Source organism: Stegastes partitus, unplaced genomic scaffold (assembly GCF_000690725.1).
Source record: "Stegastes partitus isolate 25-593 unplaced genomic scaffold, Stegastes_partitus-1.0.2 Scaffold1546, whole genome shotgun sequence".
NCBI lineage: Eukaryota > Metazoa > Chordata > Actinopteri > Pomacentridae > Stegastes > Stegastes partitus.
This window is the reverse complement of record NW_007579277.1, coordinates 22950-48737: the sequence shown is the minus strand read 5'-3', so window position 1 is coordinate 48737 and position 25788 is coordinate 22950. Positions and strand designations below refer to the sequence as shown.

At 40.9% G+C, this 25788-nt stretch overlaps 1 protein-coding gene across 1 annotated transcript; it reads left to right on the top strand.

The window, feature by feature from the left end:
• The first annotated feature begins 10186 nt into the window (after positions 1 to 10186).
• ctsba (cathepsin Ba) lies at positions 10187 to 17908 on the top strand. Its single transcript, XM_008300468.1, has 11 exons — positions 10187 to 10291; positions 13510 to 13637; positions 13741 to 13826; positions 14026 to 14140; positions 14417 to 14532; positions 14996 to 15081; positions 15172 to 15318; positions 15759 to 15875; positions 16061 to 16189; positions 16762 to 16843; positions 17135 to 17908. Exons 2-10 carry the CDS (start codon positions 13515 to 13517, stop codon positions 16833 to 16835), a joined length of 993 nt encoding a protein of 330 aa, XP_008298690.1. The 5' UTR covers positions 10187 to 10291; positions 13510 to 13514; the 3' UTR covers positions 16836 to 16843; positions 17135 to 17908.
• The last annotated feature ends 7880 nt before the right edge of the window (positions 17909 to 25788 follow it).

Here is a 25788-nt window from a genome sequence, read left to right as displayed (position 1 = left end):
CTATCTATCTATCTATCTATCTATAACTGTGGACGTTCTGACCAGGAGGCGGGACCCTTATGGACCTCCCTATCCAATGGGAGGGCTGGAAGCATCACCACTGGCTGCTGATTCGCTTGGCTCTGAAGACAGGAGACGTTTCAACCATCTGGTCTGCGTATGGTGAGGGGGGACTGGCCGGACTGATGGGTCTGTCTGAAGAAGTTCACTCCCCCGATGAGCCTCATGTCCCTCGGGTTTGTTGTCTTCCTGAGCTACAGACATGAGATTTCTTTAAACTTTAGGTTTTGAAAGAAGTTATCGTTCCTGTTTGTTTCATTGGAACAATAAAATGGTCTTTAAATTTGTGTTGTGATTTTTTTAGGTCCCATATGTTCCGCCACAAGTTCCTCAGATCTCAGCTCCTCCACCTGCTCCTGCAGCAGCTCCACCACAGGTGACCCAGGCAAGAGCTTAGCTAGTGTTTAATCTTCAATAAGAATACAATAAATTCATATTTTGATTGTCTAGTATTTGAAAATTAAGCTGAAAGCAGCACATAGACAGCATACAGCAGATTTTGCAACGCAACGCACCAAAAAATATAATGCAATCAAACTAGTTTTAATATAATCTTATGAAAATTCTACACAGTGGCTGTAAGATTCTTGTTTATGTGGAAAATTATACTACTTATGTAATGAGATATTGAGTCGGACAGTGTAAGAGTAAATGTCTCTAGACCCAGCCAACGGCTTTGCCACTAAAAAGTGGAAGTGTCTGAACAGGATCCTTTGAGCTTGCATGCCTGCCATCTGATCTCTGCTGTCTCGTCTGTAGGTTAGCGAGCCAGCGCCGCCACCAAAGCCACCGCTGACCAGCGCAGTGGCCCGACCGGTGAGGAAAGCTCCTCCCACGACCATCCAGGATATGAGAAGGTTTCCAGAGATCATTCCAGTGCAGGAGGTCATTCTTGAAGAGACCGCAGAAGAAGATTCAAGCGCTCCACATTCAGAGGACAAAGGTTAGATGCCGAGTAAAGACTGAGGACTGGTAGCAGTGTGCACACAAAAACAAACAGCCAACACAGAGGCGTTAAAAAATACTGTTTAGTGATGAGGACTGCATGGTGGTGCAGTGGTTAGCACTGTTGCCTCAGCGCTAGAAGATCCTGGGTTCACACCCTGGCCTGGGATCTTTCTTTGTGGATTTTACATGTTCTTCCTGTGCAGTTCCCTCCCATAGTGCAAGATAATTGGTGATTCTAAATTGTCTGTAGGTGTGAGTGTGCTTGGTTGTTTGTTTCTCTGTGTAGCCCTGTGATAGACTGGTGACCTGTCCAGGGTGTCCACTGCCTTCACCCTGAGTCAGATGGGATAGACTCCAGGCCCCCGCGACCCTCGTGAGGATTAAGGGGTGTATAGATAATGATGTTTAGTAATGTGTTGGATCACCTTTGATCCCAGCAGGATGCCCCCTGAACCATTCTCAAACTACCACAGTAAAAATGTTCATGTTCAACACATCCCACTGGGCATATATGACTTAAATACCAGAAAAAAAAGTCCCACTGGGGCTGCAAGGTGGTTCGGTGGTTAGCACTGTCCCCTCGCAGCTAGAAGATCCCTGGTTAGGACACCCGGGATCTTTCTGCGTGGAGTTTGCATGTTCTCCCCGTGCAGCGTGGGTTCTCTCCGGGTTCTCCAGCTTCCTCCCACACAGTCCAAAAACATGTTGAGGTTAATTGGTGATTCTAAATTGTCCTTAGGTGTGAATGTGAGTGTGCTTGGTTGTCTGTCTCTAAGTGTAGCCCTGTGATAGACTGACAAAGTCTGCCTTCGCCCTGAGTCAGACTCCAGCCCCCTGCGACCCTACTGAGGATTAAGCAGTGTATAGATAATGGATGGATTTAAGTCCCACAGCATTTCCTACCTTTATCTGTTAAAGGAGGGAGCCTTTTGACAAGTTTCCACATGTTCAGGGCAATAGTGTTTTTGGCCACTTGGGAGCAGCAGAAGCACTGAACACAGACCTTTATGCAGTTGATATGGTACTGTTACCAAACAGTCTCCTACTGACACATCAAACAGACACAGAGCAACATTATCATTCAGTTGGGGTCATGTTTCTGGCCACCTGATGAATGTATGTCCGTTATTCACTGTCTTATAGTTCTGGGAAATGTCTGTTTCTGTAGCAGCTTAGTCCTCTACTGTGTTGACCAGCTTGCCAGTAACACTGTGTGACGAGCAGGTTGCGTACAGCGTCAGAAGATTTTATTTACATGCAAAGTGGGAGAGCAAGCGGTGTTACTGTTGCACAAAGATGTCGATACAGTGGAACATATTCTACTATGTATGAGGTCCATAAGTATGTGGACAGAGAGACAATTTGGGTCATTTTGGGACTTTGTAAAAAAAAAAAAAAAAGAAGCAATGTTGTGGTTCAACCAAATTGATTTTTAACTCTATATGTCATCACATTTCAAATCCATTGCAGTAACATACTGAGGCAATTATGAATGATGGAAACTGTGCCTTTGCTCAGATACTTACATTCCTGACTGTATATTTTCTGGTCATTGAGTACATGCACCCTGAACATAGCAGTGCTAGTTTACCTAATCTTTTAATCTTAACTGTGAAATGTTAATACTTGCCATAAATGCTAAGTTATTCAGTCTTTAATGAAGGAACCAGAGTATGTATTTGTAAAAAGCATTTAAATAGATGTATTTTATCGACTAATGTTTGATACTTTGAATTGTAGTCACCATAGAAACGCCCCGGTAGTCACATCCATGGTATGTACTCCCTGAAAGAGGTCCCTGTTTGGATTTAAACATGCTTATCTCTCCAATGTGCTTTTATTTTCAAAGGTGATGAGGAGTTTCAGAGCGCTGCTTACGGCTCGCCAACACTTTCATCTCCTCAGCAAGCAGGAAGCCTCCATCACATCGACAGCAACGCGGCGACGCTGACAGAGGCTTCGTCCTCCGTAGGTTCTCTGGATATTAAGACACCCGGCTGGTCACCTGAGCGACGTTCCCCTCTCCTGATTGGCTCCCCGGAGAAAAAAGCTGGCATCCCTGGAGAATCAAGCACTACCCTGTATTTCAGTGCCGATGCGCAGTCTCCCTCCAGTGGCAGCTATCTCGGCTGGGGCTCCGAGTTGTCACCCATCTCCACCTACCGAAGTCCCTACAGAATCAGGGAGGCCCGTTTTGTCACATCCACCCCACGGCTGGAGCCTCGAGCTGGGGCTGAAAGTCCAGGCCTGGCCCCTGTGGTCGTCATCCCTGCCACTCCTGGCACAACACCAGGCGGGACACCCGGTGGCTCGACTCCTGCAGCCTCGACTCCTGCAGCCTCGACTCCTGCAGCTTCGACTCCTGCAGGTTCCAATACCGCAGCTTCGACTCCTGCAGCTTCGAATACTGCAGCTTCGACTCCAGGTGCTTCAACTCCCGGTGCTACCACGCCTGGCATTGCAATCGTTCCCCTCAGCCCAGTCATCTCCCACGCTCGCAAACAGCTGGTCCAGTTTGTGGACAGTAGAGAGAGAGCGGTGTAAGGTGGGTGAGGGTGCAGAGGAAGGAAAATCCTGGGTGGGAGATGAGGTCTTTTTTCAGTTTAGCTCTTCAGGATATACATGAATTCATGCATTAACTAATTGGGGGAGGACTTGGTGGGGAGTTGGGGGTCTTTTCAGCTCATCTTAAAGTCGTGGAAGCATATAAGTATAAATTACTGTTTATGTTTTTCCCCTCGTGTGCAGATACAACAGATAAAATGTGCGTGTAAAGGGACACTCGCCGACATCGGGACATTGCTTTAATTCTTAATAGCGGAACCCCTGGCTTCTCCAGTCTTTTCAGCTTCAACACTAAGCAGTGTTTGTCAGCTGGCGATGGATAATATTGCAGCAGTGGCGTCTCCTGGTTGCAGCTGCATGGAGGAGGGTTGAAGATCCTCCTCACATGTGATGTTGCTTGTTGGCAGGTCAATAACAGGGTAAATCCATTATTCCTATGCGAGCAATCCGAGCAGGTCGCAGCGACAAACACTGCTGTCCGTTCCCAGTTAGGGTAAACTGGGGGATGTTGAAACTTACATATCGTATTTAACTTCTGTTTTTCAGTAAAAACCAGTCGCTGAGAAAAATAGAAAAATTGACTACAGACAAGTATTCACAGAAAATTAAAGAAAAACTGAATTTTCCAGGTGCTAATGAACGTGAAGCTTCACTTTCATTCATTTACAAACAAAATAAGAAGAAAGTCTAAAGCAGCTACGTCTCGAGTCAGCCGATGTCACTTTGGATAAAACTCAAGAGGAAACAAATTGATTTGAATAATCATCATTAGTACGACGCCACTTCAGTTATGATGGTTACAATGACAAAGCTTAAGCAATCATAAAGTTAAGACAGAGTTATTTACTGCTAGTTGGATCCCATTAATCAAGAAATTACAAAACAACTAGTTTACAGTAACCAACACGCTGTCTGCCAGGCTACCAGTCTTTTTATTTTTCTTTTAGGTTTGTCTCTTACATGGACACTGAGGATTTGTGATAAAATATATAAGCAATGTATACTAATGCAATTCAAGCGAAAATTCAAAGCTTCTGATTTTATTCTGCTTGAAAATTCTTATTCTCTTCTCATTTTTTAAAAAACCTTTGGATGATGTTGAACATCCCGTCCAGTTTTCAGGAAGCCACTCATGTATCCAATCAGTCAGTGACTCGCTGTATTTACTGTATTTACTGTATCTACTGTATTTACTGTGCAGCACACGGTTGGTGTTTACACACATCGCTGTCACACACAAAGAAACAGAGAACTTACCATCTGTCAAACTGTAAAATCTGTTAGCTGAAGAATCTGTCCTTGTTTTAATGAAACTATCAGATAGGCAAAATGGCAAAAAGCAAAGGTTTAAAGTCAAAAAATATTGTAAATAATCACAAGTATTGCAAATTTGCTTTAACTGCAATAATTTCAATCAATGAGCACTTTAGAACACAAAAGGTACAACTTATGTTTATTGCTAGCGAGCTGATTAGCTGTAGCACGATGTTTTGCAAACTACACTATGGATATGATGAAGGGAGCTGTGAAAGGTAATCAAGCAATATAGAATGATGACGAAGTGTTAGCAGATGTTTCTGTTGTTATATGTAATTCATTTAATTTACCTCATTTATTTTTTAATGTGTATTTTATATCAATCGTATCTTTTAACTGTCTATTATAAGCTTATGACCTGCAATAATTCTCTATATCTATAAAGAAACAGGCAAAAAGTTTTGAGAATTTAGACAATCTTTCCCACATGTTGAAGCTTTTTCTAATGTTTGGCCCCCAAAAATTACAAACAAGAACAAAAGACGCAGAAAAGCTACAACACAATTATTCTGCACAGCAAAATTAATGATTGTATTCTTTACCCTAACAGAGAGGAAGTAACTTTTGTGAACATCTCTGACAATCGCTTCTTGCTTCTGTTTAACTGATGAAGAAACGGAATTGATCAAATCCTATGTATGATGCAGGAGGATGATCTGCAGAAGCATCGTTTTTCATTTCTGTGTTTTGTTCATGTGAATTACAACAACACTGTACATGCTGGGATGGGAGTTGATCCAACTCACTGCCTGGTGCTTTTTAGACCAAGCAAACGTTGCCGATTTTTAAAAAAAAGGCTTCTAACTTTTACATTTCAGTTAGATTACTTACTTACTTCACTACATAACTATTGATTGGTAAAATATCAGCATGCATCTGATCTTCGGTTGTGCTCCTGCAGAGTCTGTTCAAAGAGCACATGTGACATCACAGCCCTCGAAATAAATGGAAAAGCTTCACAGACTTGGACACCAGTTAAAATTTTTATGTTAAAAAGTATAATACTGAAATTAGTTTGCAAGTTATAGAGCATTTATTAAATTAGGAAAATCTAATTTTGATCTAACTAATAAGCTGTATAACTCCTATAAAGCCCAATATTCACAAATATGTGTGTCCCTTAGTTAAACGTCCTACCTCAATAAAACTGAATCTCCATGTGGTAAAACTTTTTTTTTTTTTTTTGAGAACATGTACTTTCTCTGTCTGTGACTGAAAACTTTTTTTATGTCTTAAAACATTTTTACTAATGTAGCTACCAGAAGGACAAAAGCTAAGTGAGGTTCAGAGTACAAACAAAAAGGTATAAATGATGTGCTGCCAGTATTGTGTCATGATATGAATACTATTTATTTAGATATGCGAAATGTAATTATACTCATAGAATGTGGTACTTGACAATAACAGTCTTCCATGTGAATATGTCTGTTTTTCAGTTTTCTTTTCCTATGCTAGATTATTTTTTACCTAAGCTCTTTGTTTTTAATCAGAATATTGTATCTGAACAACAGTAACTGGAGGATCAGTGTCTGTAACAAGCAGACAGATTGTTGTGCAGCTCATGTTTGAACGTGAGAAACATGAGCAGCACTTTGACAGTAAACTGTAAATTGGGATTCATGGAACAAGATACAGAGAAAAAACTTGCTTTTGGCTTCATCAAACTGTGTCAAAGTGATCTCCATGTACCGCAGCCTGCTGATAGATAAAGGAGTCACTGCATGTTACTCGTCCATTCGGCGGAGTCGTACCTCCTCCTCCCATAGAGAAAGAAAGCACTTACTTTGACTACACATGCACATTACAGTAGTTAACACACATGCTTGAATGTATGTGTACGCAACAGCAATAAGTCAGCAAATGAAATGTGTCTTAGTGCACTGATAAAAAAAAAATAATATCCAGCTTTAGACTGCAACGATGCCTTGGCTTGATTATCACCAATCAGCGCTTTGCCTTGTAGAGAGACGGCTTCTGCTGTCACGCTTGTCTCATGTATGTATATTGCTTTCTAATAGCACACTACGCTTTGCTTTGTGTACCTGATGTATGCGATAATACTTACCTGTGTTGACGATTGGATTCATTTTGTATTTTTTCAAAATGGTCTTCTTTTATATTTCGATCACATTTACTGTTCTGAAATGTGTGGACATGGTTTCGTGTTGAAGTTTCACGTGTGAGAACAGATAGTTTTCATTGACAGACTTTGAATCGGGTTGACGGTTGAGTGTAACTTCACCGCAGTCACTGGACGGCCTCCGTTCATCAACATGCGTCACCTTTATCTCTGCAAGGGTTTTCCACAGAGCAGCTGTGGGTGGTAGTCGTGACTCTTAAGTGTGCTATTGATGTGGCAAAATAAAGTCATTAATCATGATCGAAACCCTGTGATCTGTTGCATTTCATTGATTACCTTTGGCAAGGTGGTGCAGTTGGTAGCACTGTTGCCTCGCAGCAAGAAGGTCGCCGGTTCGCATCCCGGTAGGGGCACCGGAATCTTTCTGTGTGGAGTTTGCATGTTCTCCCCATGCAGGGTGGGTTCTTCTCCGGGTTCTCCAGCTTCCTCCCACACAGTCCAAAAACATGTTGAGGTTAATTGGTGATTCTAAATTGTCCGTAGGTGTGAATGTGAGTGTGCTTGGTTGTCTGTCTCTAAGTGTAGCCCTGTGATAGACTGGTGACCTGTCCAGGGTGTCCCCTGCCTTCACTCTAAGTCGGCTGGGATAGACTCCAGCCCCCCCGCGACCCTAGTGAGGATTAAGCGGTGTATAGATAATGAATGGATGGATGGATGATTACCTTTGACTCATGTATCTTCAGTGATGATGATCATATGTGATCCTTAAACACAAAACAGCCTCATTAGCCTGGTTTGTAAATCAGCATCACAAAGTACGTGCACTGGATAAACCTGCTGGAGGGGCTCAGGGATTAAACCCCACTCTTCTGTACGCCCTGTTCCTGTGCCTCATGTTTACATGGAGTTTTATTAAAGACAAATTATAAAAGGACTCAGCACCATGTCAGCATAACGTTAGCTGAAGTCACAAAGGTCTTGGTTTAGACAAAGGGCCTGTCCTCCAGAGAGCCTCATGATCAGATAAAAAAGCAGAAATCAAGTTAAAGCCTGATTGTGTAACTTAATATTGACTTTAAATTCATTCAGTTCAGGCCAATACAGTTAAATGTGTCCTTGCTGGAGTAGTTGAAAACAGCAGCCCACCACGCATTTCATCAAAAACACAATTAATTGTTTCATTGTCAAATTACATTTTTAACTTTGTGCAAAACACATTATTTTAAAAAGTAGATGGTCAACCGCTCAGCACACTTTAACTACGACTTTAACAACTGTTTTGTTTCTAAATAATGTTCTAACAGGATAATTGTACGTGCTCACAGAACAATGTGATCCAGGTCGCCCTGTCTGGTCGAATAAGAAAGTGTTTTTGGTCAAAAAGAGGATGTGCTCTTATGCAACTTGTTGGGTGAAACAATAATTAAAGCTGCCGTGCTACAGTATTTTTCCCATCTCATCATTTTGAAAGTCAGATGACAGACTCATAAAAGGAAGAGAAAGCGACGAGACAGTCAGCATTTTCCTGTGGTCGGTGATCCACAGCACGACACAGCATGAAAGACAAAAAAAAATGTCACCATCAGTTATAAATCACAAGATGCTGCTCAAAGGAATGACTTTAGATCTGTGAGTAACAGATATTTTAAAAAGAAAAACTCATTTGCCATATGTATGTGACACAGTGTCCAGTTCCTCTATAACTTACAGGATACTGCAGAGACACTACAGCCCATTACGTGGCTGTGTAGGTAATAAGATTTGGAAATGACTGAAAGACTCATGTGGGTAGTTTCAGCAGACTGCTAGAGTTCTCTGCATGCTTGTAGACTTAACTAATCTTGTCGGTTTACTACGACTTTATGTGACAATCTGAACAATTCACTGTCTTGATTTTTATTAAGTAAAAAATATGATGGCCTTTAAGCAAACGTCTTACTCTGATGAAAAACAAATGATCATTGGGTCCGAGTTGCATTTATTTAAAGGCGTAGTGAAGTACTTTAGACTAAGAATGGCAAGTTGTTCATACCTAAGACGTGAGGATGACACTGACTGGTTAATGGTTACTGGTTAATGAATCAGGGATGCTTAGAAGAGGACAAGTGAGCAGTAGATGTGTACTCCCAGACCTCAGGACTGTCAGGGGTTACTGTCAGTATTTATTTTATTTCCATTTTATTATTATTTATNGGACTGTCAGGGGTTACTGTCAGTATTTATTTTATTTCCATTTTATTATTATTTATATCACCTTTTAACTTTTTTTCCCCCTAGACTGTGACCATATTAGGTGCTGCAAAAATGATCCTAAATGTTGTATTTCTTGTACAATGATAATAAAGCTTCTTCTTTATATACAGATATGGCATTTGTACTTTAAAGTTAGAAAGAGTAAAAGTGCGAAATTATATTATTGCACTTGAGGAGTTATAAAGAGCAAAGGAGAGTTAGGTTATTTATTTATTTTTATTACTAAATTAAATTGTGAGCAAATCTATGGAGTAGTGAGAGTTTGCACAACGACATTCCTACTGCACACCTTTTTTCTGCACATCTTTGCTTTTAAATGTTGCTTTAAATTAAATGTGGCTTTAAAACCAAAAAAAAAAAAAGAAAAGAAAAAGTCGCTTTAAATTAAGAGTCGCTTTAAAAGCAAAAAGAAAAAAAATGTCAAAAAATTTTCAATGTCACTTTGAAAGCACAAAAGAAAGAAAAAAAAGAATTAAAAAAAACTTAAAAAATAATTTTTTAAATAAATTTTAAAAAATGAAAATGATAAAAAAGTAAAAAAAAAAATAGTATTCAATTAACTATTATTATATTTATTATTTTTTATTTCCACTTTTATTTGTTTTTTTCAATTCTTTTATTGATTTGTTTTTGTAATTTGCCAGTCTCACTGCTCCACACAAATGAACATGGCGGGATTTTCATTGTTTTAAAAAGTGAACGGTGACCTTCAGCGCCTCCCAGCGGTCAGAGTGAAGTAGTGCACATACACTGCAGCAAACTCTCCCTATTAAAAATTAATTTTGACCTATTATAATCAGACTGGGATTGATATTTATTTTCTGTGATTGTTGAGTATTGTTCATACACACTGAGACGCCCACAGACAGCGGACCGACGCGGCTCGGTGACCGTTGGAGCGTCGCTGAGTCACATGAGCTCCGTTCATGTGACCGGCTCACGTGCTCGCAGCCGTAAATAAAGGCAGAGGCCGCTTCAGAGACAGACAGACGGACTGACGGACACAGAGGAGAGCTGGAGCTGAAGAATTAAACCAACTCACGCTAACAGCTGACAAACTAACCACAGGTACCTGGTTTTTCTTCTTCTTCTTGTCGTTTTGTTGTTCAGCTTTTAGGCCGTGAGTTGCACGTTGTTTACCTGGAGCCACAGCAGCTAGCTAAATCTGTTACATGGTACTGAAAGTGGTGGCGGCAACAAGCTAAACGGTAAAGTTGTGTTCATATTTCTGACTCACTACCAAAAAAACAACAAAACAAAACAGTCTCAAATGTAGCAGGTGGCTCATTTGTTTTCATGGCTCATGTTGTTTTTCACTGCGACCTGATTTAGCTTCACGGTCAGAAGGGAAACATGGAGGTGGAGCTAACAACACATGTATCATTACTTATTAATTAGTCTGTTGATCACATCTAATGGAGGCACTTCGTATCTCAGCTGCACTCAGAAAATAATGGAACACTCTGAGGGTAAAATGAGTGTGAAAGATGACACCAGAATGATTCAGGGGAATGGAAAGTGAAACTAGTGTTTTATAAGAGCAGCCATTCTGTCTTCTGCTTTATCCTCATAAACAGGGAGGCTTGTTTTAACATGTCTGAGGGACAACACAGGGTCAGAGGTGGATTAGGAAACCTAAAAGGAACTGGAATCATCATCCAGCTTGCTACCATGTAGGCTTCACTTCCAAAGAAATGCTTTTAAAAAAATTAAATAAAAAACAGTCAGTGTTACCAGGAAAGACTAAATCTATGCGACCTGAAGGCTTACTGTTAGCAGGCCCTCAGCATTATGACCAGGAATGAGGAAATAAGTTTTATCTGTCTGTAGGCAAACAGAGGACAAACCAACCAGTTTTTTTTTTCCCCCTGTAGTGTTTATCTAATCTGTCACCTTGTTCTAAAAAATAAAAAAATGTTGTTCTAGTTTTAAATGACCAACCCAAAAGTAGAGCAGTACTAATCAGTGTTGTCATGATTAGTGTAGATAAGGACAGACTGAAGAAACAAAGGTCTCCTTCAGGTGAACCCACCCCACCGCTGTAGGATTTAGATCAAGTTAATCAGTTGTACCAAGCTGATGAGGAACTCCAGTGACTTATATCTGTAGCTTTGGCACTGACTCATATTTTCTATATTTCACAACCTCTTGACCTTTAAATGTCAGATAGGAAATGGTAAGTTAGCATCAGAAAAACACTGGCCACAAGCTGAAATGGGGGGGGGCTGTTTTTGTTATAGACAATTAGGAGATGTAAGAGTACTTTCTGAGAAAGGCTTCGCAGCCCTCCACGATGACTCAGCAGCATAATGTAGACCTGCTGTTGCTGTGATGAGCCTGTTGACAGTCATTGATGTTGTACTGATTCCTTTCAGGCAGTCAGCAGGCGGATGTTTCACTTCCTTAAATCACATCAAACCATTGTTTTCGTGAAGCTACAAGTTTTTTTTTTGTGGCGGCACCACTTCTCTAAAATCTTAACCAACAATTCTTGGTGTCTTTCAGACTTGCAAGTCATTTGATAAATTTATTTTGGCCCAAATGTGAACACATGGATTGCTGTTGTTTTTAACGCTCCATAGTTTGCACACAATCAATAGTTTGTGTGTTCACAAGGCGGGCAATACAATAGTAGATAATCCAGCAGCAAGAGGACCCACTGACATCTCTGTGCACACAACCCGTTACCTTGACCTTATGGTGGTGAATACACTTCTGAAGTCGCTTAAAAAAGGAGCTCGGTTTCGACTGTAGAGATGGAAAGTTTTACTTCAGCGTGATCTCCGAGCACGCGTCCTTCTGCAGAAGGGAGTTTTCTGTTCTTACTTCCCTTTATGTACTTTTTGCTGATTATGTTCCGTCAGCCTTGCTCATGTGATATGAAACCAGTTTTCACTAGAACTCAAATGTAGCTGAAACAAGGCATGCCTAAACAGGTGTGCTGAGTTTACAGGTGCCTGACAAGACTGGCTGTTGTTCTCAGTCTGTGAGGCACTGTGCCAAAAGCACCGAAGGTCTAAACCTGAGGTGTCAAATACGTCCGTGGGGAATGATGTTCATCAGCAATCTCCCTCAGGTTTAGTTTAGGTTCATTTTAAAGGACAGTTGGGTCAAACAAAATCCTCAGTAGTATTTTTGCCTTAAAGTCTTAAATTGTAAATTCATCCCATCATGGAAGAAACTCAGTGTCTGCTTTGGTATTGATTTTGCTGGACATCCTGTACATCCTGAGCACAGCCCAGACTTTTATTTTATAGACTACATTATGATCGCTAATGGAGCTGAACCCAACTCTCATCAGTGCATTTCACTGCCCATAATATGGCCTGTATTATGAATACACTAGGGCCATCTGGAGGATTCTTGTATTACAATATGAGTTCCTGTTTGCATTGAGTATTCTTCTGCAGCATGAACTGAAACAGCTTACAGTTAAGTGGAAACACGGCATCACACAGGAGCAAATCCCCTTTATATTCTAAGTTTAAAGTCCTTCTCTGAAGTTAGTGAATGTACATTTGCAGTCAATTTAGTTTTATTTATATAGCGCCAGTTCACAACATATATCATCTCAAAGCACTTCACATAGTGGGCAGGTCACCAAATGTATGCAGAGAAACCCAACAAATCCAAAGATTTACATTTAATGAATTAGATTCAATCTATGGGCTGTGTGCTGCAGTTCCAATGGTCCTGTAGTTTAACCACTGGAACTGACTCTGACCAGCATGACCGAGGATAAGAGGGTTTCCTTTGCTGTTTGAGTACACTCCATATGAGTGTTCCACTTGTAGCTTCGACCAGTGTGACCGTGTCTAATCAGCTGAGAACTTTTTTTTTTTGCCAGCTGAGTAACTCCAAGAGTGTATCTAAGTGGGGAATGTCATGTGTCCAAGCACAACATTATGTTGCTGAAGGATTTATTCACGACAAATGTGAAATTCTTTCTTCATCCCTTTGAGTTTTCAGTAACTGCTTCATTTTTCCTGATGTATCTACTGTACATGTCTTTATTTTATGCATTATACTGCAGCTTTCTTTGTGAGACATTGTAATCCCTTCAGTCTTCATGTGTCAGAGCTACAGAAAATGTAAATGATTATTTTGCCTGAATTAGAAGAGTCTGTTTTTTTAAAACAGGCTTTGGTATTTTATGATTTAAGTTCAGTGACTGAATCAGAATCGATTTAACGGCTACAGCTCAGAGCGTTTGAGTGCACTGTTTAAAGTAAGTAACCAAAAAACTTGCCTCTTCTTCATTTTGTGTCTTTTTTTGTTTTTTTTAGGGACAATGTGGCGCGCAGCCTTCCTCCTGCTGGCTGCCAGCATTGCAGTGAGCCTGGCCAGACCTCACCTCAAGCCAATGTCCAGCGACATGGTCAACTACATCAATAAGATCAATACGACCTGGAAGGTGGGTTTGGCTTTTTTTCCCCCCCTCCCCTTGGACATCTTTCAATAAAGAAACAATAAAGAAAAGGAGTTTTGTTTGACTGAATCTCATCCCTGTCCTGCAGGCTGGTCACAACTTCCACAATGTTGACTACAGTTACGTCCAGAAACTCTGCGGCACAATGCTGAAGGGACCTAAACTTCCAGTCATGTGAGTATCACTGATGCTTTGTGTGTCGGTTATGAAACACAATAGATCAGTGTAGTATTCCAGTATACTTTCATGTTAGTGAGTGCACTGTGTAAATCTGACAGTTTTCAGTGACTGTAACACCTTTCTAAGCAACACCTCTACATCAAGTTATACAGCACTACCACTGAGTAATACTTGACTCTGTTTTCCTCTGCAGGGTTCAGTATGCTGGAGATGTGGAGCTGCCTAAAGAATTTGATGCCAGAGAGCAGTGGCCCAACTGTCCCACCCTGAAGGAGATCAGAGACCAGGGCTCCTGTGGATCCTGCTGGGTGAGATATTAACTCACTGACCATATGTAGCTGGAGTATTGGCCTCAGAAAGCTTAGCAGTTAAACGCCATGTGATTAATACTATCCCTAAGCCCTGAGATCAGACAGAGGAAAACTCCACACTAAAAAGTGGTTTAGGTCAAAAAACAAAAAGCCTAAAACTGATCAACATCAAGTTACCAGTATTTGTGCCCATCTAATTTTGATGCTCTTATCAGGTATAATGTCACCTGCAGACCGTTTCCCTGTTTAATGTCTTTGTCGTTCTGCTCCCAGGCGTTCGGTGCTGCAGAGGCCATCTCTGACCGTGTGTGTATCCACAGCAATGCCAAGGTCAGTGTGGAGATCTCCTCTGAGGATCTGCTGACCTGCTGTGACAGCTGTGGCATGGGGTAAGAGGCAGCAAAGCGGCAGAATTTCTTTACTTTGTCATGTTCATATGTCCCTTGTAGATAATTGCAGTGACCTGTAGCGTGTGGATGATAAACCAGAGCTCGGTTGCGAAGAATGTTGTTTGAAATTTTAAATTACTGGGTATTAAGGGGTGAAATTTTGATTTTAACTCAAAATAAGCTCAGTGAATGATTTCATGCCATGTGACCAAGATGAAAATGATTCCAGTGAGTTCCACAGAATAAGGCATTTTTAGTGTGGAAAGAGCACAGTTAATGAACGGGAATGATATCAGAACCAAGAGGCAGGGTACAGAGTTGGTACTGGGAGAAAAAAGGTCAAACCAGTGACTCCCTCTATGGTGCAGTGTAAACATTTGGAGTTGGGTGCACAGATTGAGTCTAGCAATTAAAGGATGACATTTTGGTATTGATTTGCTTTTCCTTTTGGTCTCGTTTTTAGATGTAATGGTGGCTACCCCTCAGCTGCCTGGGATTTCTGGACCAATGAGGGACTTGTCACTGGAGGTCTATATGACTCCCACGTTGGTGAGTTACTGTCTGTAATAAGACTTACAGTGATACACATACGTGTGTAGATGTGTCAATAATGCAGACACTATATCTTTGTGCCTCCAGGCTGTCGTCCCTACACCATCCCCCCCTGTGAGCACCATGTGAATGGCAGCAGACCTTCCTGCACTGGAGAAGGTGGCGACACACCCCAGTGCATCACCATGTGTGAATCTGGATACACACCGGCCTACAAAAAGGACAAACACTTTGGTAAGAAAGGCAGGAAAAAATGTAATGATTGGTGTTATAATATTCACTTGGAATTACTATATGTAAGGAGAAATGAGATAACATTTGTTTTGTTCCCACCCTGCGATTTGATTGAAGTATTTAGACTGTTACATTATGCCTGGTTATGAATCAGTTTAGTTCTGTTTCACTAATAATTATAAAATATGAAAACGAAACAGCATTTTAAATAGTAAACGGTCTGAGTTTAACGATTACGATCCTCAGTGTCTCAGTGGATGCACACATTTTATAAAAGACCATTTTGTTACAAATTTTGTTCACTGAGACACAGTCATAGCTTTATTAACCACTTTCATGTACCACAGGCAGGATGTTTATGTCCTGAGGATGTGTCTAACATTACTGTTGGTGACCGCACACACACATGCGGCAAGATCCTAATCCAAAGTGTGTTACAGGTAAAACGTCTTACAGCGTGGAGTCCGACGAGAAGCAGATTCAGACTGAGATATACAAGAACGGCCCAGTAGAGGGAGCATTCACAGTCTATGAAGACTTTGTTCTGTACAAGTCTGGTAAGAACACCTAAACACACCAGTAGCACGTGTAATACAAACACACATTACCCTGAACATGTGCACTCAGCCTGTTGAGTACAGGGTTATCGCTAACTGCATATTTTGCTCAGTGATTGTGTACAGTTTTGTTTCTGACCTGGTGGTTCCCTCTTGTGTTCCTTGCGTCCTCTTCTTGTCTCCAGGTGTGTATCAGCATGTGTCAGGCTCTGCTGTGGGAGGACACGCCATTAAGGTCCTGGGCTGGGGAGAGGAGGATGGTGTTCCCTACTGGCTCTGTGCCAACTCCTGGAACACTGACTGGGGTGATAATGGTAAGCAGGGACACATATTTTACTGCTTAAACTCTCACCCAAAATAGTCAGAGTGAGATATTAGAATCACTGCAGTTTGTGTGTTATACAGCATTAGACTGTAGCCTTAAGTGACCACACTGCTGAACCAGCATTTCTCTCACAGTGTCACAAAAACATAACCTTCATAAAGACAGATCGTTTTACAGGGTTATTGAATTACACTGCAATCAACTGATCACTAGCACCTAAAGTGCTGCTACCTTGATACACATCTTACTTCACTATGTTTATTTCAACCCCGAACTTTCCAAATGAAGATTTTATATGCAAAACAATACTTTAGGTTCATTTTCACTGATAGGTTTTACACTATGGTATGGCTCTTTCACTTAAACAACGAACATAGCTGTAAATTTACAATTCTGACATGCTTGTGTACATGTATGTGTACGCCACATTCACAGTGAATGAGACCTACGATGTACTCTCGTACTCAAGAGAACTAAATGTGTGATGCCTACAAATACATGTGTGTTTTCTTAGTTCAGCTTGCTACACCAAACTGATTTCTGTATGTCTCTGATCTTCAGGATTCTTTAAATTCCTGCGTGGATCTGATCACTGTGGTATTGAGTCTGAGATTGTGGCAGGGATTCCCAAGTAAAACCTAAGGTAAGACAACAAACCGGCATGTGATGAGGACGTAAAGTATTTGTCACAAACAAACCTGTGACTATTGTGTACCTGTAAAGCTGGCACTGTGTTGCAATTATGTTATCTCAGAAACCAGACTGGATTGCATTGTATTCAAGCACAAGACTTGCTGGTCTTAACTGAAAGTAAATTCATAAATTCCCTTTTACCATCCCCGTACCTCCTGTTTTAAATCTGAGTAGTATTTCAACACCAGTTTTAGTAAAGCTGTGGCTTTAAGTCTTAATGTGTTGTTTTTTTCTCATGCAGGTTTTGAAGTGCACCGTTGTTATATCATCACTAGAGGGCGACACACTCCACTTGCCTGTCACAGAACTGTGACCACAATTTACTGCTTTTAGTCCATTTAGAGTCAACTGATCACTTTGCTGTCAAAAAAAAAAGCCACATGCTGTATGTGCAAACAGAAAACCTCAAGCAGCCTTCACTTCACGTAGGTGGATTTGCAGATCTTTTCGCAAAAATAGCAAGAATGTGCTTGCGCACACATCTCCATTGTCTAACTGATGGTGAGTGTCTGTGAGAGGGCTTGAGAACAGGTTAGTCTAAAGCTTACACAGGAGGATGATGTTTAAAGACACACCTGTGCATTTATCTCTGCTGCTTTGAAACAGGCTGTCACTGTTGTAGAGGTGATTGAATTTGTCCCTGCCACCACATTTTTTCTGCACCTGTGAACATTGTAGGCCATTTTAGAGCAATGCAGGATATAATTGAATTTTTATTTAATTGTAAATGAATTTTAAGGTTCTGCCTAATGGAGCAGATGAGATATGTTTGTTTTGAATGATTCTAATTTGCAAAGATCCCATTTTTTTATATCGATTGCTACTTTTATCCCTCTGATGCAACCACTACTACTCCATAACATAACAGATGTACTGTCTGTAACCAAGGCCTGTTTAGTGTTTTTAAATTGAACATTTTTTAAATATGGTAGGAAATTAGTTGGAGTGTATTTGTTTGCCTGTATTAATCATAATATTGGCACATTGTTTTTAATTAAATAAAAAATTTTATGAATCTTTGGTCCCTTTGGGTTTTTACTCAATTTCTAACATTTATTGACTGATTTCAAACCCCACGAGGCTGCCTCTGGATTCCTATGTCCATCCATCCATCCATCCATTATCTATATACCCCGGGGGGGCTGGAGTCTATCCCAGCTGACTCAGGGTGAAGACAGGGGACATCCTGGACAGGTCACCAGTCTGTCACAGGGCTACACTTAGAGACAGACAACCAAGCACACTCACATTCACACCTACATTTGTATGACAAGTTTTTGCGCTTTTTTTAAAAGGAAGGACACACACTGAAAAAAGGAATTTCACAAACACTAGGAGGTCATTGAAGTTCCCGCAGGAATGAATGGAGTTCTGACTAATTTGTATACGAACACAGAAGTATGAGTAAGTGGCACAGCTCTTAGACCTCACAGTTCCCTGGAATGAAAACGAAAACTAGATTCCTTTTTTACATCACCTCCTCCATGAAGGAGTTTTGTCCTCTGGTGATGAAAGAGGAAAGTTGACTGTGTTCATCTCCCATTAGGTTCCCGTCTCCACAGATGTGTGCAGTCAAATTCAATACTGTCGTGGTATTTGATTAGTTGTAGTTTTGTTTCATGTTGTATTTTGAACAGATCCCTGTCCATGATGTTTCTAATAACTTTCTGTCTCGGTCCGTTTCCCTCTGTTAATTGTAGGCTTTGTAATTAATTAATTTAGATTAATCACATATTTATCAAATAGCAATATTTGACATAATAAGCAAAGTTTTTCAATTTAAATACATTTTGGTTGATGACTGAATCAGTGAATAGATGTGAACTTTAACAACAATTAAACAATATTTGTCTCTGTGCATTTTTTATCTGTCTGCTAAATTCACAGATTAGTGCAAACTCAAAGTGCAATTACAGCTATTATAGTCAACATGTTAAGACTTTTTTTTTTTTAAATAACACTTTCAGTGTCTTGAAAACATTTAAAGCATATGCCAGGGAACCCTGACCAATATAATTGGTAAACAAAACATCTTTGGCAAAGTAAACAGACCAACAGATTAATAAGAAGGTGCCATTTCTGCCATTGAAAATGGTAAACAACAAAATGTAGCTATAGCAGTTTGATAAACATTTTAGTGCTTTATAACAACTCTGTTGGCCTCACAATACCTCTAAGGCTATGTCTTCTCTTTAACTCAACTCAACTTTATTTATAAAGCATTTTAACATAACAAAAGTTCAAAGTGCTGAACACAAAATATAAAACAATTTTGAAACATCTGAAATGCAAAATACAATAAAAGTATAATAAAATCATTGAAAATGACAATAAGAACAGTAAAAACAGTAAAACAATAAAACAAGAGTCTCATGATGGGTCAAAGGCCAGGGCATGAAAATTAGTTTTCAGACAGGTTTTAACAATGGACAGTGATGGTGTTTCTCTAACGTGCAGCAGCAAAGAATTCCAGAGCCTTGGAGCTGCTCTGTCCCCTCTGAGCTTCCGCCTAGACCTCAGAACCTCCAGAAGCAGCTGATCAGCTGATCTGAGGCGCTGGGCTGGCAAATAAAGAGAAATCAGCTCAGAGAGGTACTGTGAGGTGAGACCATGTAAGGATTTAAAAACAAACAAAAGAATCTTAAAGTGAACTCTAAAATGTACAGGCAGCCAGTGAAGCGAAGCTGAAACCAGTGTAATGTGGTCTCTCTTATGAGCTCGAACCAGGACATGAGCAGCCGGACTAGTTGGAGACGTGAGAGAGACGACTGGCTGACTGCAAGATAAAGAGAGTTACAGTAATCCAGCCAGGAAGTGATAAATGCATGGATTACTGTCTCAAAATGTGGAGCTGTTAAAAATGGTTTCGCTTTAGCAAGTTGACACAGATTAAAAAAGCTTGACTTTACCACGATCTAGTTTAAAATCACTGTTCAATTTAAAAGCCAAGTTAGAAACAGTTGGTTTATTTATATCTTTACTGCACTTTGTAAATAAATTCACTTCTGCGTTCATCCGTCTGTCTGCCGTGTCTCTGTCGTCTGTGCCTGAGTTCCTGAACCGTTCATAACACCTGTGGTTCACTGTATCAAATGCTGCTGTTAAATCCAGCAGGACAAGGACCACTTTCTCCTACAGTTTTGATATAAAAGGCATTTTGTAGATAGGTCTAAAGTTAGCCAATATGGTGCTGTCAAGGCTGTGCTTTTTAAGCAAGGGTTGAACAACTGCATGTTTAAAAGTGGCAGGAACAACGCCAGCAGCCAGGCTACTGTTAATAATGGTGAGGACCATCTGGGCTACAGTGGGGTAAATCTCTTTAAAAGGATGAGGTGGGATGGCATCTAGAGGAGCGCCTGATGCCTTAATCTGTCTGATCACCTCATCTAAGAATGACAAAGACACAGACTCACACTTTTCAAGAACAGCTGAGCAGGGGACTTTAAGCCAGTTACTGAGACAAACGAGCCCGTTTTCAGAACTCAACGCTGCCCTTTTTTAAAATTGTTTCCTGGTAGTGAGAAAAGCCTCTCCCAGGGGAGAGAAGTGGCGGTGCTTGCCAGATACTTTCAGGCTTGGACAGGCGGCTGTGGATGTGCTCCTGCATGAGTTGACCACGGCTGCAGTGGGCAGTCTGTTTCTCTGATGGTGGGTCAGCTCTGGAGAGGCTCAGGGCACAGTTTGTCATCTAATCTGAAGAAAACAACTGCAGGCATTTCCTCTCTGGTGACTCCTCTGGGCTCTGGAGTAGCTCTGTTGGATTCTTCTTGCAGTAGTGCCTCAAGGCTTATCCGTACCCGTTCTTGCTCTTCTCTTAGTACACACTTTAAATCCTTAAAGCATGGGTCGAGGGCTTAAGCCACCTGAGTGGGCATTCAGATAGGTCCTTCATGCAGGCAGTCTTGAAGCTCACCATGTAGTCCTCATCAGAGACCTTCATCTTTTCCCCTTATCCTCTACCACCGAAAGTGGTCTACGGTCCACTGCAATCCATTTCACCAGAGACTTTAATTTGTCAGACTGACTTATTTTGTCTCTGAACCGTGTCGTCTGGTCTATTGTGGGCTGGCTACACCATTGTCATAGCTAATGTTAGCTCTGGTGTCACAGCAACATGTTTTGCATTGAGGTGATACCGTAGGCTTGAAAGTGCTGCAGTAATAACACTCTTTGTTGCACAAATTGCACACAAGCATGCTCCTATCCAAGCTTATCTGACCTTCTCATATATAGTCGTCCCATCTTTTGCTTGTACTACCTGGTTGTCATCTCTGTGTCGTTGTCTCTGGTTTTGTTCTGTTCATTTCCTGTTTTAGTTTGGAAAAGTCCATTTGCTCATGTGTCTCTTGTGCTTTAACTTCCGCTCTTTGTCTCAGTTTCCCTCCTGTTGGATTGTCCTGATTAGTTTCACTTGTGTCTCGTTAATCACCTGTGCCTCGTCTCCCCAGTCAGCTCTGAGTGTATAAAAAGTCTCGTCTGTCCCTCTGTCTTTGTCAGTTTGTATGTATATCGTGTATATGTTGCTATCAAACTTTAAACAAGACATGCACCATTAAAAACCATCAACACATTAAGGGCAAGAACTTCATATGTACCTTTATTGTACATCAACAAAAGGTTAATTATTTTAACAAATTTGACCTAGAAAGTTGTGCAAGACGTTGCAAGAAATAGGTGAATTAAATAATGTAGTGCACAATTTACAATGAAGTGTAAAGAATCATAAGAATAAAAAGAGGTCGTTGAATCTCCAGAGCTACATGATTTTTAGCAACAAGTATAAATTACAGTAGAACCATGAAGTCTAAACTATTTGCAATTTGTCACGGCTACGGGGTTAGAGAGTGTCAAAGACCACGAGGTGGAAAGAATGTGGTGGTAAGGGAATAAGTGGAAATAGGAGAGGATGTAGGGAGTGAGAAAGAGCATAGCTGACAACACTCCACAGTGTCATGGCCACAAGTGGAAAACTATATCTATACATATATATCTGTTCACATGCTACAAATTGTTCAGTAAAATCCTGCACCCCTTAGATGCATAATTCAAGAAATGCATAACTATTTGGTTTAAGAAGGAGACACTCAGGCCCTGAATATGCAGGCTGTAGGTGAGCTGTATGCAGCATTAATCCTGAATAAATATCTGTAACAGCAGAGCATGGAACAAATGTGAACATCAGGACACAGATGCACACACAAGACAACAACACACATTAGTACAGACTATTTAATATTCTGTCACACATTATTATGGTGACAAATGTGACAGTCCCCAGACGTTTATACATGCACACATTTTACATGTACATACATTGTTCACCTGCTGCCTAACAAGCATTTGTAGGCCCCAAGGAACTGTGTTGCACTGGGGTTGCTGTTAAACCCTCCATGTCCTCTGATTGCAGTAAAGTACGGCTCCAAGTGGTCTTGACTCAGCTTTTATGTCAGAAGGTATCTCCATGGTGCACTTGGACTCTCCACGAGATCTGCGTAGATGTTAAGCACACTTCTATCACAGGCAATGAAACCGAGAATAGAAATCTTCTTCCGAGTGGCGTGCACGTGAACGAACTTGTCCTTGTTTTTACCCTTGAGCCTGCAGAGACAGGATTCTGCTTGTTGTAAAATTGCCCTCGCATGATCCTTCGTTGAGAGCTTGATCTGTGCTTTGAGTCCTTTCGCAAGTGGGTTGTGGTAATTAAGGACGTCAAAAGCTGCAGCAGTTGATTGCAAGAAGTGAACTGTGGCTGCACATCGCCTGACCTGGTGCTTACAAAGTTCTTGATCACAGTAACACTGGGTGTCAGTCACACTGCTGCAAGACTGAGTTTCATTTTTTGTTGTCGCCACTGAACAGGTGCCATTCTGAGCTTGCTGCCAAGCTGCAGAGCTTCCTTTTCCTGTAGTTTGAGCTGTAGAGAAAGCTTTTTAAATTAATTTCAACATGTGACATGGATCCAACAGCACATGTAGCCCTCTTGTTTGATCCTCTGGATGGAAAAAAATAGGTTTTAAGTTTGTAATGCAATTTTTCCCCCAAGCTCTTCAATCATGGCAAAGTTTCGTGATGGCCCATCCCATGTCAGGTAAACAGCCTGAACTGAACTCTTTCTGTTCCAGTCAAGCTACTGATGAGGAAGCATGCAATGGGGACGTCCCAGGACTCATTGATGGTTACAACCACAATAACAAATGCCTGTGTGGCTACAGTGTTTTCTGTTTCACGGGCACCGATTTCAACATAGCCACAAAACTGATCGCGTCTAAATTCAGTTTGCTGGTGAATGTACATTTCATCCATCATCAGTGAGCAGGTGACTTCCTTTCCATCTTTCCTCCTTTCAGAGACATGACTTTTAAGAGCGGTAAAAGATGCAAATCCAGGAGCTGCTGAGATGCTGCTGCTATGTATTGTTTGAGGATGCTGCAAAGCTAAATTGAACTTCTCTCTGACAAAATTATTGGCCTTTTGTGAGTTTAGTCGCAAATTGTTGTAGCTCTTCAGAAAATGACAACTTGTCAGAATGTCTCTTAGAACATCATTTATCGAATCCAGAAGAGCGGCACGCAACTTTTTCCTGTCGGACCTTTCAAGGAGTAGAGTCTGGATTTCCCTCTTCTTGTCAGCTGACACTTCAGCCCAAGTCGTTTTTGCGAGCCACAACAAGCTAATCCTGGAATGTGTCTGCTTTATGTTTGAGTGTTGTGGGAGACTTAGAGACAGTGTAGCTGTGATCAGAGCACGCAGACAGTTGCTGTTGGTCATCATGATCATGCCTAACTGTGAGTGTCCGCTTGTGGTACACCCAGTTATGCCATCAGTGACAACCTCAATACCATCAGCATGGACATCATTCATAATAATAGAGCTGAACTGAACTCCCACTTACCTCCACAGTTATACGTACCTCCTTGGTCTTTGTGGCCCTAGTACAGTGGTTCTCAAACTTTTCCTGTCAGGCCCCCCTTTGGAGAAAAAAATCTTAAAAATCTTAAAATCTCGGCTTAAATAGTGATGAAATGAGCCAGTTTAAATTTACTGAAAGTAAATACCATAAGCAGTCAAATAGTGCAGCAACAACTTGCTCAGTGATCAGTAAAAGTAACAGGGGGAGGATAGCCTTCAGTTTTGTGGTGCTAATCTCATCAGTCATTGTTGACACCACATCAAGAGCAGTAGGGAGCATGAGATCCTCAGCTGTTGGATGTGGTTTCTTGCGATCCTGTTACAGTGCTCCAGATTAACTTGGTGGCACTGGTGCTACCAGCTTTCTTCAATGGTCGCACCAGCTAATGATTTGGTTGCCCTACTCCCTTATTTTGGATCAGCACTGCCACAGCTATTAATGCACCATGCATGATGATGAATAGTTGTTTTTTGCATAACTTAGTTATGTTGCAATGATTTTCAGTGAAACAAGACTAGATATTTGTAAAATGTTTTAAGCTTAAAATATATTTATTTTGTCACCAATCCTCTTCTAATACCAGTCATTAACTGGACACAGGCTAAACAATTGCTGAGTGTCCATGGGTAGATGGTACATTGTACCGATGTTCCCTGAACGCCTCACACGCTGCTGCTCCGGTAGATACTACATTTTACCGATGTTCCCTGAACGCCTCACACGCTGCTGCTCCGGTAGATGCTACCAGGTGTGTGCAGTGCAGCTCCTCTGACAGGTGAGCGACCAAACATTTGTTGGAAAACAGTGGAAAGTGAGTTCTACACTAATTTGCCCACAATGAAAGGTTTTCTATTAGCAGGGTTTTCTTTTTTTTTTTAATGAACGGACTGAATGAATGTCCATACCACTGGCCATCGTGTTCTTAGAAAAAACTGTGATCGCGTCTGTTTCGTCACGTCTTTACTCGTCAATTGATCATGAACAGAGATTTCGTTTTAGTTTTTGTTGTCAGTACTTCAGAAATTTACATTGTCGTCACAAATTAGCCACGGAAAAAGGGTCGTCAACATAAAGTTTTCGTTTAAGTTTTCATTGACAAAATTAACACTGCCCCGGGGTCAGACGCCCCCCCCCCCCCCCCGGCATCGCACTGCGTCCTCCCAGGGGGGCGCGCCCCACTATTTGAGAAGCACTGCCCTAGTAGGTTCTTTGAGTTTGAGGAGATTGTTTTTAAATGTTATAAAGCACTTTGCCATTGCTGTTGTTGCACATGAAAAGTGCTATATAAATAAAATTTGATTGATTGATTGATTGATTGATTGATTGATTGATATGGTGGTATTTGAAGTAACCATTAATGTTCAAACGTTTTAGACCTTCAAGCCCAAAGAAATTCATTTATATGTCTGTTCATTAATTTAGTCATCAACCAACATTTATTTGAATTGAAAAACTTTGCTTATTGTGTCAAATATTGCTGTTTGATCAAAAATACGATTTATCGCGATTAATTAATTAATTACAAAGCCTCTAATTTTTTTTAAAAGTCCCACCACTAATACACACACACACACACACACACACACAAATTCCAATCAGATCAAATAACATAGGTAAAAAAAAAACACATCAGCAGCACACTTCAATGAGGCATAACTTCATATATTCATAGCTGCACATCTGCTCATTTTGTTTGTGACCTCAACGTGTCCAGTCAGCTGTAAAAGTCAACATTTTAAAAGCAGAAGTTCAGATCAGAACATGATGTCAAATTCCTCCTCCCGCTTTTGCAACTCCTCCATGTTCCCAGGCCATGAGGCATGTATAAACCCTCCAGCAACTTCTCAAGTTCCTTGAGGGGTTCCAATATCATTAACACATTTCCTTAAGTAGTTTTTTTTCCCTTTTAGTCTCTCCAGTAGAGGTCCTAATCCACCTGTACATCAAGTTTTTAATGGCTAAGTTACAAAGTTTAATTCATAACC

Coding starts and splice junctions, on each gene's coding strand:
- ctsba (XM_008300468.1), top strand. CDS start 13,515: ATGTGGCGCGCAGCCTTCCTCCTGCTGGCTGCCAGCATTGCAGTGAGC. Junction 14,533..14,995: donor TGTGACAGCTGTGGCATGGG/GTAAGAGGCAGC, acceptor TCTCGTTTTTAG/ATGTAATGGTGGCTACCCCT. Junction 15,319..15,758: donor CAAAAAGGACAAACACTTTG/GTAAGAAAGGCA, acceptor AGTGTGTTACAG/GTAAAACGTCTTACAGCGTG.